Here is a 14,509-nt window from a genome sequence, read left to right on the forward strand (position 1 = left end):
AGCACAGGGAGCATGCCGTCGCAAAGGACGACGACAGGCTATGGAAGGTTTGACGTTGCAATGGGCTCCAAGATTGGGGCCAAGAGCCATTCCTACATAGCACGCTCCGATTGAGCTCTTCGTGGGTCAGATACCATAGATGAAAGATCATCATCCTCCTCCTCCTCTTCTTCGACCATACTTTGCCCCTCTAGCGCAGTTTCAGCATCCTCATTTGCTATAACGGCTTTGCGTGACCGCCTCGTGGTTCTGTCTTGCCATAGTCCTTCGAGATCCAGCTCGGCGCGCTTCTCCTCGGTAAACATCTGCACCACGATCCGCGGAGCACTAGATCGACTACCGAAGCCAATGTAGTTGTTGTCTTGGTCCTCGATCGATTGCTCCGGGTTGATGTATTCTTCCTCTTCTAATTTCGTGCCTGTTTCGGCCGTTACTTCGCCCATCAGTTCTCTTTTGTGGCCAGTTTCCATCGTAGCCCCACCGTCGTCTTCCTCAATGCCAAATTCAGGCACAGCGTCATCCTCGTGTTCCCTCATGTCACTTTCTGCTGCTGCTCGAGCCTGCTCCGGCACATCCTTTGAATGGCCTTCCTCGACCTGCCCAACATTAACACATATCCATCCCGTCGTGATCCCATCATCAGCGCGGCCTCCCTTCTCGTACATTGTATTACCCACGCTAGCCGCTAATCTCGTCCTCCTCGCTTTCCGCCTCAGTTTCAGCTTCAGCTCATTCCTCCCCAGTAGCCCATCCGCATACGGTCTCAGCTTGTAGTTGGAGCGCAGCCACCGACAGAAGCGATCTGCACTGATGTTGAGATGCTTGACCGAGCGCGCAGTGCCGAGGACCATGAGAAGATTTGCGCCTAAGGCCGGTGGAGGGTCGAGGGAGCGCAGGTCGAGCAGTGTGAGGTTGTCCAGACCGGTATCTACGGATAGATATTCGAGCATTGGGGAGAGGATAGCCGGAGAGTCCTCGGGTAGATCGGGGATTATTTGGCGGTCCGCGAAAGGGTGTGAGGGTGTGGGAGGTTGGGGTGTGTCGACCTGGAGGTACCAGGGGATGGGATCTGATGAGGAGGCTACTGAGTTTGGCGGCGACAGTGACACTGAGGCATTGCTATCTTCAGATTGATCTGAGGACGGGGTGGGTTGGGTCGAGTGGTCTGCCAGCATGAATCGTGCATGGCTATACCGCGCAGCCGGCAGCAGTCTTGGTGGCTGAAAAGGTCTGAGCGGTGGATTCTCAAGAAATGTTGACGTGAAAGACTGAAGTACGCTTCCACGACAGCCTCGACAGGCAAATGACAAAATCACGGTCGTCTTCGCCATGATTTTCTTGAATTGAAGGATGAATGACTTGTTCAGAACTTACTGAAGTTCAGCCGAACGCTGCCAAGGTATGTGTGGAACTCTCCGCTCCGCCGCTCCACTCCTGCCACAATACCCAGACACTGTCCCTTGAGGGCATCAGTCCAGCACTGCATGAGTCACTACCAAATGCCTGCCTCTGCTCCCGACGATGCAAGTGCCAAGACCTGCAAGCGGTAGGGCACTGCTGGTCTCTGGCTGGCAATACAAAGCAATCACAATGTAGCCAATACCTCTTCCCTCTTCCATTGGGTACCCTCCACATGTTCCCTCGGCTACTGCACGTACACTCTCTCATCAGATCATTCAGACGATTGCACAGCACCATGGCGCCCACCTTGAGCCTAGATCCACCAGAGAAGCTGCTCAAGGACTGCCTCGCCGATTGCGCACAAACCATTCCCCCGCTCCAGATACGCTTCGCTGGTGGTTGGGTTCGTGACAAGCTTCTGGGTATCCAAAGCAACGACATTGATGCGGCACTCAGCACCCTCTCTGGCAAAGACTTCGGCAAGATCTTCCAGAAGTTTTATGAGCAACATGGGGCGAAGTACAAGGAGACGGCTCGGGACCTGGGCATTGGCAATACAGAACTCAACAAGATTGTGCTGGTGGAGGAGGATGCAGAGAAATCAAAACACCTTGCTGTCGCCAAGATGAAGCTGTTCGGTCTTGAAGTTGACCTTGTCAACCTGAGGACGGAAGTCTACGCATCTGACAGCAGAACGCCGGTGGTGCAGATGGGTACTGCAGAGGAGGATGCACTACGAAGAGACGCAACCATCAACGCGCTGTTCTACAACATACACACAGAGCAGCTAGAGGATTTCACCGGCAAGGGATTGGATGATATGAAGAACAAGCTCATGAGGACACCATTGGACCCATATCAAACATTCCGCGACGATCCATTGCGAGTGTTACGCCTCATACGCTTCGCCGCTAGACTCGACTACAATATCGACCCTGCAGCCCAGATGGCCATGAAGTCACCCGAGATACATCAAGCGCTGAAACTGAAGATTAGCCGAGAGAGGGTACGGGCAGAAATCACCAAGGCACTGGACGGTCCCAGACCCGCCAAAGCGCTACTCTACATCCACGATCTCGGTCTTTTCTCGTCCTGCTTCGCAGATCCAGCTGAGTCCAATCCACCGTCTCCTCAAAATTTACCTGAAACATACAGCCACCTCGGCGAGATCTTAGCAAATGACCCCCTGAACCAAGGCCTCCAACTCCATCAAGACAGTGCCGCCGTCCCCTGGCTCCTTGCCGCTTACACACCCTGGGCCTCCTCCAAGCCGGAAGACGCCGCCCTCGCAATAAAAGAGGGCATGAAAGCCACCGTCCGCGAAGCCAAGCTCCTCACCTCCGCCATCACGAACCGACGCGCAATATCCGCCCTCGTCTCGCAAGTCTCCACCCCAGACAACACGACCACCCGCGGCACCATCGGCATGTCTCTGCGTCGCTGGGGCGCCTCCTGGGGCCACCAGGTCCTCTTCGCCCTGCTCTGCGAACTGCAGACCGATCCTGCCGCTCCTCTACGCCGCTACGAAGCATTCCTCCACCGCCTCGGCGAACTCGGTCTGGACGGCACAAAAGCCCTAGACGAGAAGCACGTCGTAGATGGCAGGAAGATCAAGGAGATTCTCGCTCGCGGTGACAAGGGCGGACCGGCCAACAAGTTCGCCGCGGATCTGGTCATGGAATGGCAGTTTGATCATCCCCGTGCGCAGGTGGAGGAGTGTGAGGAGATGGTCAGGCGGAGGAGGGACGAGATTCTGGGCTGCGAGGCGCGCATGCTGGAGGGGAAGGGTGGTGTTGCGGCGCGGAAGAGGAGCTTGGAGGAGTAGAATACAATGGGAAATACACTTTGATCCTCCCTGCCACCATACTCCCTGGCCCCTTTAGATTTTTGCCTTTTTTGAACCCATTTTCCAACCGCGCTATCATCCGGTTTTTCTTTTTCAATTTGGATTTTGCTTCTCACAGCTCTCCACAACTCTGAGATTTGTTATGAGACTGACTGACTACTGCTGTAATCCAGCCTCCCCCCTGGGCAGCCCGGGGATCATGCTTTGGAACTCTCTAACACGATCTCCACCTCCACGGAACACCAAATTCAACAAAGAAAGATAACAATAATAACATATAGCACATACTACTCAGCAAATCGAATTCTCCTGATCATCCGATCAAAGCGATCTCTATCGGTCTCAACTCACCTGAGCAGAATTCCTCCATTAGGGTATTCATGGTTGACGAGGCTCATCTGTCCCAACCAAGTACGGACTTCTGGTTAGATATAGACGTGCAAGAGGTTGAGGGTAGATGGGAGCATTCACTGCTGGTGGGTCGCCAGCTGATGACGTGCGTTGTGAGGACAATTCTCTATGCTAAGATCGGCAACAGCAACAGCAACAGCAACAGCATGCGCCAACCCGTGTTTTCTGTTAGAGGATGGTGCGTGTCTTGCTGTCCTCCTGTTGGTGTCCATGCCATCCCAATGACGTGGCAATTTGTGATGGCAGCCAGATACCCACTTGCCTGCCAACCAGAACCGAGGAGCCCAGCACACAGTAACTATGAGAAAAAGAAATTGCGTGCTCGGCATCCTGAAATATCGACATGGATTTTCAGTCTATCCCTGTCGTCAGACCTCGACCAGTCCACTCAGCGGGCGCTGCTTGAACAAACTCTTGCCCCTCAACCACTGTCGATAAGCCTTATACCGCTTCTTCGGTGCATCCTCTTCCAGCACCGTCAAGCCCTCATCCCCGACCTGCAGGAACTCGGCAAACTCCTCCCTGATTTGCTCGGTCCTCTCGCTCATCTCCACGCCATCCACCTCCTTCACTTGGTCAAGGTATTCGATGAAATCCGATGCCGATGGGGTCTTTTCGGCATCCACCTCGGTACTGACCACGAGTGGCAGGTTGAGCGGATGCGTGACGTAGCGCTGGTATTCTTCTGCGTCGGGGACGGAAGGATCGAGGGATTGGGCCACAAGACGCGTGAATGCTTCGAGTGCTTGTTCAGCCTTGGTGGGTGGAGGTGGAGCTGAGGTGGCTGATGGTATTGGGGGGATCTGTGGTTGGGAAGACGGGACTTCGAATGAAGGTTCTTCGATGACTCCGGTGTATCTGCGTGAGGAGAGAAGTTGTTGTGAATCTAGCCAAGGTCCAAGGGAGCTGGGTTGGGGTTTGGGTACTTCTACCGGCGGGCCGCCGTTGAGGCGTGCGTCGATCGAGCTTGTATCATCTGCATTCTTGTCGTCGGGAGGTTCGACGATCCTAACCCCTTTTCGTCGCGGTTGGCTTTTGTTTGAAGTTTTCCTATCTCTTTCATTGGCATTGCGGACTTTAAAGGGGCTGAGGTCGTATTTGCCTTCCTGTGTGGACTTGATCGGGATAGCCAGCAGGTTGGAATGCATCTTGTAGGCAAAGATCTTCTGGAACGATGACACGGCGAGTGGTCGATAGTACTCCAGCCAATAGTCGTCGAAGTATGATAACGGTTTCTTCACCAGCGCCTGCTGCCAAATTGCCGGTGGGACTTTTGGGCCACCCAGATGTTCTGGTGTGAACCAGTCTCTGTAATTAGGTCGATTTCTTTCAGACCAGCTTCGTGGGTCGGAGTGATGAAGGTAGTAGTCGGAGGCCAAATCCCATAGCATAGGGGCACCTTGTGCAAAAATATAGTTGCCCAGGAATAGATTGTACGCTTCCTGCCTTTGAGCATCCATGAATGAATTGTTATAATACCGCTTGAAGCTTTCGACCATGTCTCTGGAATGACTAGTCCATTGGTTGATCTTCCGGTATGTTGCCATCGTGTTGACGAGATGTGAGCCGCCGTACTGTATGGCGATGGTGTCACCATGGTCATGCCACATATGAGTGAACAGATTGACGGCATCGGAGTCATACTCGACAGTTGGATCATCGATGACTCCCAGTGCTTGCAACTGGTACCCGAGAGCCCGCTTCGCAATGACAAACTGAGCAGCATTAGTTCGATCTAAGCAGTCAATGCAATTTGTCCTAGCAACACCATTTTGCAGTTTGAGGCCCGATTCTGCATCGTTCCCGTTCTGGAAGAAACCTGTTCTCGGAATGATATCTTCGCCGATAGACTCTAACGTGCCGATGACATCTTGGTCCCGACTTTTTGATGCTCGGCTCATGTCCCATGCATGGTAGATGATTTTCCTATTCTCTGGTAAAGACTGGTTGAGGTATGTGATGGCATTCGTGAATTCTTCAAGCAATTTCGACTCCCTGGGTGTACGCTCTCGTGCCTTAACGAGGTTCAAGACATAGATCGGAGCTCCATATCGCCCAAATAGGTTGTCAAAATGGAGTGCCGCAGCACTGTAGAATGGATCAACCAGATTCAGCTCGATATCTGGCTTAGGAGAAACGCCAGTGCTGTCCTGTGTCCAATACAGCGGTATGCTTCCCCGATGTTGGACGTATGAAGTGTAATTTGGGTTTGCGTATAACGCTGGGCCCGGCGCATGGAATGAGGTTGTTAGCATTTCGGCCACGATTTGCTCCGTTTCCACATCATTTGCAACGTACCCCAGATCGTTGGCACCACGCTTGAGATATCTAGCCCCTGCGAAGAAGCGTGATCGCCTAGCAATGATGGTGATGTAGACGACACGGCCCCAGTATACGGACAACGCAGCTTGATCAACATAACCGTGGACGATCGGGATACACCAGTCGTATGTATTCTTCAGTATGGCTTTGGCGGGCTTCAGCAGGTGGTGATTCCACACAAACATATCATTGTGGTCGGCATGCAAGGCCGCTGTGAGACCCTCATCTAGTGCCTTGCGTTCCCGCAGGATGTTGTGCTGCAGCGTTCGGGTGATGTCGTATGAGTAGCTGAAGTAGAAAGATCGAGTCAGGTCAAGATTGTTCAATATACCCACAAATCGGCTCTCCTCCGGGTTCTTGTCCGACTTGAAGCGGGTGGATGAAGTCGTTGTGATCGGAATGAGCTCCGTTCCATCAACTTGATATATGTAGTGACCTCCAATCATGGCGACTTGACTTCTTTTGGTGACAAAGAGCATATAGTACGCACCGGTGAAGCGAAGGAAGCCCAGTAAGCCCCAGGTGCTACTCTTCAGCTTAAGACCACCCGAGGCCTTGTGGGCTTCATCTACCGCGTTGAGGATTTGGTCGGTCTCTTTCTTCGAGTAGACAATCTCATCTTCTGTTACCTCCAATTTTCCAGGCTCGGAAGTTCGATCTATTTGCAAGATACGGAAGTGCCGCTCGAGCAGATCAGCTCCTACAATGTAATACTTGGTGGCTGTCTCGCAAAGAGAGAATTTGTGCATTCTCATCACTCCGCTCTCGCCAACCTTCTCCACAATCGCTCCTTTATTGCGATGCATTGCTGAATGTGGAGAGGTCGATCGCTCATACGATTTCGCGACGCTTGGCTCTTCATCTCGATTGTCTGCGATTTTCGAATGAGTCGTAGCCTCAGGGGATATTGGCGCTTTGTTCGACAGCTGAGGATATGGTGTAAGGATGTCCTCGACGTCCAGGTTGTCTTTCTCCTTGTAATGATTCTTATCGACAGAGTCTATCTCAGCGGATGATCCAGAAGTGCTAGTAGCATGTAGCTCGCCCATATCGGATGACTCGTGATCAATTTGACCTTCATTTTCATAACATAACGACTGACACTCCTGACGGGCATCTTTCGTCGAAACATCCAAAGCCGTTGAAATCTCCTCAAGCGATTGCATCGCTGCGTCAGCCAAGACCATCAACCATGAGTCTGCATGCCTCCTCGAAGTGATGAGGGAACATCGGGGTCTGATTAAGCTTGCCGAGTAGAACGAGTAAATCAGGGAAGAAAAATACACCGGAGCAGGTCTTCGTCTAGAAGAGCAACACAATTTTTATGAGTTTTAATTTGAATGGCTTGATTAAGATAGACGCGGAAGATAGGCGCGGGAGCCAGAGGGTCAGTGTAACTACCATTGAAAATATCTTAAACTTGTAACCCTATAGTTCAATTGCCCGACCAGTGTTAACTTTAAGGTCAACTGATCACCAGCCACTGTATCTTAGCTAGAGGCCAGCGATCTACTAGCTATGTTAAATAGCTGAAGATCTGAGAAACAGAGAGGACAAGACAAGCATTTCAGTCAATCGAACAACGAGGAATTTTCTTTCTGATTCTTTGCTTTTCGTGGGTATTGTATTCCAGCTGTCAATATAGCAGTCAACATAACGTATACTTATGGGCAGTGTTTTAATCTTCATGGGCGAATTCTTGGAGCCACGTTGTTTGTGGGAAGTTTGACATGGCCCAAAAGAGGTGTGGAGAGGAAAAGCGCTGAACACTTTCTTGTGCTAAGCTGCCACTCTCTAGAACGGAACCATCTGGACTCGGTTGACGATGGACGACATCCTCTGCTCATTAAAGTCCTTGCTGGAGTCTAGGAAGCCGCCTCCGGAGACACTGCCAACAATACAAAAGTGCCTCTCCGTGTTTGCCAACTACGAAGGCGATCGTTCCTTGGAGCAGCTGCCAGTGTTGTTGGAGGAGCTGCTGATCTCCATTATCAAACCTTTATTCAGCAGCAGGGCAACCTCATCCGCCTACAGAGCACGCTTCGTGGATGATTCTAAAAAGCCTTGGAAAGATTGTGCAACTTGGTCAGTGGACATTCTGAGATGGATTGTCAACCAATATGGCACATTAAGCCCGCCACTACGGAAGCAGGCAATCGACGCTCAATTCTCACTTTTCGTACCTCCAATTCTGAATCTCCTGGATGATCAGGACCTCACGCTCAAACAGGCTGGATCTGACCTGCTTCAAATACTCTGCAACCATATCGCTGACTGCAAGTCCGGAGTTTTCAAACATACAGGTCTAACGAAGGTTTTCGAAGACTGTTTGGCGCCCAACATGCTCCTTTTGCCCTCCTTGACGCCGGAAAAAGAGTCTTTGCAGATACTGAGCAGCCTCTATCCCGCATACCGTGCCCTGGTCAAGGCCAGCTTCTTAACTAGCTCTTCTACACCGCCTTCAGATCCGGGCAAGCTCATTGTCCTGCTTCCAGAAAGAACCATTGCATCTCGCCAAGCTCTCGATCAGCACAACAAGCGGCAGGCGATGCTTGACAGGGTTCTTCGCAGTGGCATCCTGGCGGGATATATGCATGCTTCTGAGAACGTGAAGATTGCAACATTGCTTGTGTCTGAAATGTCTGATGTGGTCGCTATGATGGGCGCGTCTAGCGCAAAGTATCTCTCAACGCTTCTTCCTCTGCTCCGCAGCATCTTGACCAACCCACTTGGTATTGCACATCAACCTCTCTTGAGATGTGCGGCCATGGCAATGCAAGAATTAATACTTCAATGCTGGCCGAGAATTGGGGAAGTCTGGTGGCAGGAGTGTTTAAGAGCAGTAGTTGGGTTATGGCTGTTGTTGTCCGAAGAGGATCAGAGCAACACACAAGAACTGAGGGACGATGCCAAGGGATTGATAGATTTGCTGCTCCGAATTCGGGGGCGGTTAGAGGCGAGAAAGGAGTTGTCTCTTCTGGAGGAAGAATATGAAAATCTAAAGGGACTGGTCTAAACAGGCTAGAGGGGAATAGAAATGATAAATTCATCCCTAAGGGTTGTGAGTAGCGAGTGGACTATCACATCTATGCAAGATGAACCTCTTTCTATGTGGACGGACATCACCAATTTCTTGTCTTATAGCAGACGAATATGTACACGTCTGTTTCATCCAATAGCGTACCATCGGTCGTGTCAGCATCAGACTCTTCCTGTGACTACCATGGCTGTAATGAGATCAAGCAGCAATTGCTCATCGCAGCGTAGGACGCAGGTGCAGTGCTACAGTGTAAGTAAAAAGGTGTGTTAGTAAGCGGTAATGGTCGATGCGCCCTGAGTCAGTGTGGTTGGTAGGAAGGTGAGTGCTTTGTTGGACTGAGCGGACAGAACAAAACAAAGAATCTGCAGTATGAATCTATGATACTGCATCAAACAGACATCTGAATCAATCAGAGGTAGGTGCATATGAAATTGGAGGTAATTCATGCCGTATTAGCTGACAACAGGCCCCACAGCTCAGTGGCGAACTTTCTTTGGAATGGATACTTGCATGTCAGAAGCTGCAGAAATAGTCGCAATAGCTTGGTGCTGCAATGTCGTACGGCAATCTCGGAACATCTTGACCGCTGAATCCGGGTATTTGAGAACTATCTTGGGGTGTGCGGCTTTTGCGATATCCTTCATGACGTGCCGAGACAACACCGATTGCTCTGCGATGATATTGTCTACACCAGAAAGGCCATCTTGAGGCTGCAAAGACCAGTTCCTTCAAGCAGAAACGCCGGACACCATACCTCCATTACACCACAGCACCCGAACTCCAAAAATTTCCGAAACCGTATGGTGAAGGTAAAGACTGTATGTATGAGATGATAGAGAGTGAACGAAACCAATCAAAACTTCTTCACACAATCAGAGCCCGTTCACTGGAAATACGCACCAGGGCGATCATCCAGCAAGATTTTCGAGCTGCTTGTGAAGCAGTTCGAGACTTGAGAACAGAACTCAATAAGAGAGTGAGCGATCGGATGTAGTGCATATCAAATCGGTGCTTCCGTTGCCATCCAGTAGGATTCCTTATTTGGTTCTCATGTGACGTTGTCGATGGTCTTCCTCACGATCTACTCAAAAATCCGACAGAAGAGAGGGAGTTGGCAACTGTCGAACTGCAGGAGCGCTCGTTGGTTGGATCTTCTACGCGAAACCCCTACGTTTCGCCTGCTTTTGATTGGTCAATTTCTGCTGCAATTTCGCTTCTAATTTTGCTGTGCCATACGGCGAATCTGTACCTATATCTGCGCGCGCTGCGCCCCTTTTGAGAGAGAACAGAGCCATTTCTTCATTCTGGTCGACAGCAACAATGGGCTGAAACCGCCTTTTCTTCGTCGAGGGACAGGTTCAACTATCTTAAGGATACTTTTGAGATGCGAAGTTGCGTGCCGCTACGAAAGAGCCTCTGTTGTCTAAAGCAACCGCGGTGTGATTGATGATAGCAATGTCGGGAGAAGGTTAAGTAGCCGGCAACCATCAGAAGAAGTCTCACGCCATATAAGAATGCCGCTCGCTGAGGAGAAAGGTTGGCTGATTGACAAGTCTTACTTGACCTGACGTTCCCGGCGCGGCCTAGCGAATGGGAAGGCCGCTCGATCGAGAAATTATCTTTCGGTAGAAGGTTTTATCGACGTCTTCAGCGTCAGCCAAAAGCTAAGCCTGTCGAGCATCCCCTAAGACCACAAACGAGGCCTTTGGACGTCATAAAACCTTCCAGCGCCTTCTTTGATGGTTTCCATGAGAGGGTCGTTTCTTCATACTTTTTGAAGTACGTAAGGATGGGCGGCACACGCTGAGATGCACCAGTAAGTAGACTCTTCGGCACTGGCAAAACGAGCCCTCTTGGCTTTTAGTGCAGCGAAAAATTTGTTCTCAAGCCTCCTAGAGTTACTGAGGGGCAAGAAGAACTTCTCCCTCATATGGTCAGACATGAAGAAAGGTTTGCGGACAGGCTTCTCCTAGCCTTTGCCGTCTCGATCTTACAGAACCTTATGCCAATGGCTATCCGTAAGGACTTTGACCGAATGGAAAGTGGATCCCTGCTAAAGTACGGCTGGGAAAGATTGACGCATGCTTGCATCCGCATAGCTATTGACCTTTGCCCTTTTGAAGCCTGCATCGACTGTCTCCACGGAATCAGCTTCTACCAAGGGGGAGTTGACATTGGGTAGTCGATGTCTAAGCGTCATCTGTGCTGACCGCTTCTGCACCCTGGGAGAGCACGGAGGTGTTGTCTTGGCGGACGTCCGGCACAGGCTTGGGGGTACGAGGAGCGATCAGCGCAGGTTGCAATTTAGCAGACGATTTGTCATTAGAAGGATCATCGGAGGGCTCGAATGACCATAATTTGGAAGAAAAGACGTCCAAAATAAACCAATTTCATTGGATATTAGATATCTATTTACACATTTCTAACATGCAAAATAGATCATATCACGGTTAGGCTTAGACTAAGCACACATTGATGGTAATTTAGGCATAACCTTCAGACGGCCTCTTCCTGCTAAGTACTACTTAACTGGGGCAGGGTTTTAGATTTAGTATGGCGGAGCATTGGTCCTTGGCAAATTCACACTCATTCTGTCATTACAAAGGACCGTCAAAGGGCGATCTGGTGACCGTAGCCCGATCGTCACGCGGCAGTAATTATAAAAAAGACGTCTGGAATAACACAATTTGACAAGGCATTAATGTCTTAGCTACATATTTCTATGCAAAATAAATCATATTGTGATTGGGCTTAAACTAAGCGCGACTTGTTGATAATTTATACACAAGTTTTATGTGGCCTCTTCCTGCTAAGCATGCTGGGGTACTCCGTAGACACAGAGTGAATTTGAAACAAAGAACCAAAAAAGGCACAAGAGTCATTTACAATGTTGATTTAGAGTTTATATGACAGGTCGCGCGGTTATTCACATCTTTTGCGTGTTTCGTACTGCCGAGAAGGTGACATGCAGTAGTGGCACCTTGGACTCGATCCATTGGTTACAGGAACAGGACCGGCTTTGAATGTCCTCACTCTGCCGCTTACCATTACGTTTCTACGACGTTCCTCACCTCAATCAGTCGGTAATCAGTGGGCAAAACCTTGGTTCCACTGTTCGGTAGAGCGCGCCGAGCCACTCTCTCATTACCTCAAACTAGGCCTTCTAACATTTCGTGGCTGTTTCAATCTGCCGTCGCCAACGCGGCGTCAGTGATCTCTAGCTCAAAACTCGACTGTTAGAGTTATCACCACACCTTACTTACTGACTGGACCGCCGAAAGACAAGATCGTCGATGTCAACGACACAACGCTTCCAGTCATCAGCAAGTAGCAAGCAGAAGCTCGCAGCAGTTGTGGGATACACTTCATACAAGTTGCGCGTGGCTCATGCTTCACTCAGATTAAATGTACCTTTGTGCACTTGGGCCGCGCCTGGTTGCCGACTTCTAAAGACAAGCTCAATCATTCTACAAAATGCGAAACAAATACATTTGAGTTGGGTCAGATAGCACAGCAGCTTTTTCGTGCCATTGATGATCATCTACATATGCATTGGCTACGGCGTGAAAGAGAAATCCAACCTTGTTCGAGCGGACAGGATCTGAAATCTTGCAGACAGAATTTTGTTGAGGCAAAGTGCAGAATCCGGTCTCACTTTGCATCAACTACAGATCAACAGAAAAATGCTCCAACATAGAAAATCAATCCAATTCAAGCTTGTGCCAGCATAGTTAGTCTATTTTGGTTGATTACTTGACTCTGAACAGGTCTAGTGTTCATTATCTGTCGTTGATCATTCCGTGGTGTATTACATGTCGATATTTTGTCAACACGTGCCAGGGGATACATCTATCAAGTGTGGCTCGAAATCCGCCAGCGCTGTCCTTCTGGCATTACCCGTCTTCTTGAGGGTTAATGTGCATTACATCCTCACTGTGACCATCATCGCTGGCTCAGCTACAGCTCAGCTAAATGATCCGTTACACCTCTGCTTATGTGCTTTGACAACATCATGAGAGTTCTGTGAGACAAACCAATTGAATCATCAAATTGGATTATAACGGTGAACAGTCACTGCCATTGCTACGACTGTTCATGTGTAAGTCAGAGAACCGGGAAGTCCCATCTCTACGGTATCGGTAATTCAGGTCCATCTGCTATCTCCTGCTGTGTGACTTTCCTCAAACGGGATGACAGCCGCCTTGTAGGACCTAGAAGGTTGTATCTCATTCACATGCCCAAACAACAGGTACATGAATAGATCCGCAATAAGGACAATGCCACAATGAAGCCTTACCGACTTGCAATTGTCATAGCACCGGGTGCCCGGCTGTCTCAGAGTCGGTTCCGGCGACATGTTCTTCCTCTACACTTTCGAAACCTACTAGGTAGATCCCAGTGAGGAGCTCCGACAGTTTCCAGTCAGCAAGCGACACAGCCAGTGTCGGCGATAATCTCAGGTGCAGCCCGCTCAACCATTGCAAACGATGCATTGGGTTAGACTTACTAGCATGTCCGGTCGATATTGAAAGATCCTTGCGGGCATGTTGCTCCTTATAGCCGTCTTGGGACTATGCGGTGAAGCATGCATGGAAGCGACTAGTTAGCAATAGCAGTGGAAAAGCTGTAACAATGGGGTCTCGAGAGACAGCATGTTATGTGCACGAGCCACCGTTGGTAAGCTCTTCCATGTTAGTGAACCCTTTCTCGTCTGTATTTCAGGCCTGGACCGATCTCGCTTACGCAGCAAGATCCAAGGCTTCACTTTTCAGAGCTTCCTCATCACAGATCAGACACATCGAAGGTGCGAGAGATATGCGGGCGGACGTCACGGGAGGCTTTGAGTGGTCAGGACGGGGAAGATAGCACTGGCGACGTGGCTGACCTGCCATGCTGATTCCGAAGAAGCTTGTGGAGACATTGGTGGCATCTTGTTTGCAATGGAGAGTTGTCATTCGTTGGAGAGCAAGTCCCGGAGAGCCCTTCTTCCCTTCCCTGCTCCTGCGGCGTGACGTTAAGGACAGGGGTACAAACGGTGGCTCCATGGGGAATTCAACATCTTGGGTGGCTAAGGTGGGAAATCCAGCCGTGCTCTAAAATTTTGCCCATCTTCTGCAATGGTGAGAATGGCCGAACCTCTCAAATCTTGCCATTAAAAGCGTAATAATCGGCACTAGTATCAACACATCCATGTACCCTACTGCTTAACAGCTGCTCCCCTAGCTTCAACAACGCTAGCCCCCCCCCTCTCCTGGCTATTGCTTCCATCCAATCTGGTATCTCTATTCACCTCAACCCGTGCCAAAGCACTACTACCTACAACCTACTACCAACCTCGTTTCTCTGTGTGGCAATCAATCACTGCCGTGTGCAGACTACTCGATACTAGATTGGAACAGAAGGAATTGACATGCCAGTTGACCATGCAATTTTACTGTTTTCATGCCTGAAGAACACCGTAAGAGCATATCAGCTGCGATCTAGCCCAA

The 14,509-nt window shown here is 50.0% G+C and overlaps 4 protein-coding genes across 4 annotated transcripts; 2 read left to right on the forward strand and 2 right to left on the reverse strand.

Moving 5' to 3' along the window:
- Positions 1-92: 92 nt before the first annotated feature.
- Positions 93-1,331, reverse strand: EPUS_02005 (uncharacterized protein; the record flags this gene model as incomplete). Its single annotated transcript, XM_007801837.1, has 1 exon — positions 93-1,331. The coding sequence occupies one exon, from the start codon at positions 1,329-1,331 to the stop codon at positions 93-95; it is 1,239 nt and encodes a 412-aa protein (XP_007800028.1).
- A 365-nt stretch (positions 1,332-1,696) lies between these two features.
- EPUS_02006 (uncharacterized protein) lies at positions 1,697-3,226 on the forward strand (the record flags this gene model as incomplete). Its single annotated transcript, XM_007801838.1, has 1 exon — positions 1,697-3,226. One exon carries the CDS (start codon positions 1,697-1,699, stop codon positions 3,224-3,226), a length of 1,530 nt encoding a protein of 509 aa, XP_007800029.1.
- Positions 3,227-4,026: 800 nt separating this feature from the next.
- EPUS_02007 (uncharacterized protein) lies at positions 4,027-7,146 on the reverse strand (the record flags this gene model as incomplete). Its single annotated transcript, XM_007801839.1, has 1 exon — positions 4,027-7,146. One exon carries the CDS (start codon positions 7,144-7,146, stop codon positions 4,027-4,029), a length of 3,120 nt encoding a protein of 1,039 aa, XP_007800030.1.
- A 659-nt stretch (positions 7,147-7,805) lies between these two features.
- On the forward strand, positions 7,806-8,996 carry EPUS_02008 (uncharacterized protein; the record flags this gene model as incomplete). The annotated part of the gene is made up of 1 exon (XM_007801840.1): positions 7,806-8,996. The coding sequence occupies one exon, from the start codon at positions 7,806-7,808 to the stop codon at positions 8,994-8,996; it is 1,191 nt and encodes a 396-aa protein (XP_007800031.1).
- Between the last annotated feature and the right edge of the window lie 5,513 nt (positions 8,997-14,509).

Source organism: Endocarpon pusillum (assembly GCF_000464535.1).
Source record: "Endocarpon pusillum Z07020 unplaced genomic scaffold scaffold1372, whole genome shotgun sequence".
Taxonomy (NCBI): domain Eukaryota; kingdom Fungi; phylum Ascomycota; class Eurotiomycetes; order Verrucariales; family Verrucariaceae; genus Endocarpon; species Endocarpon pusillum.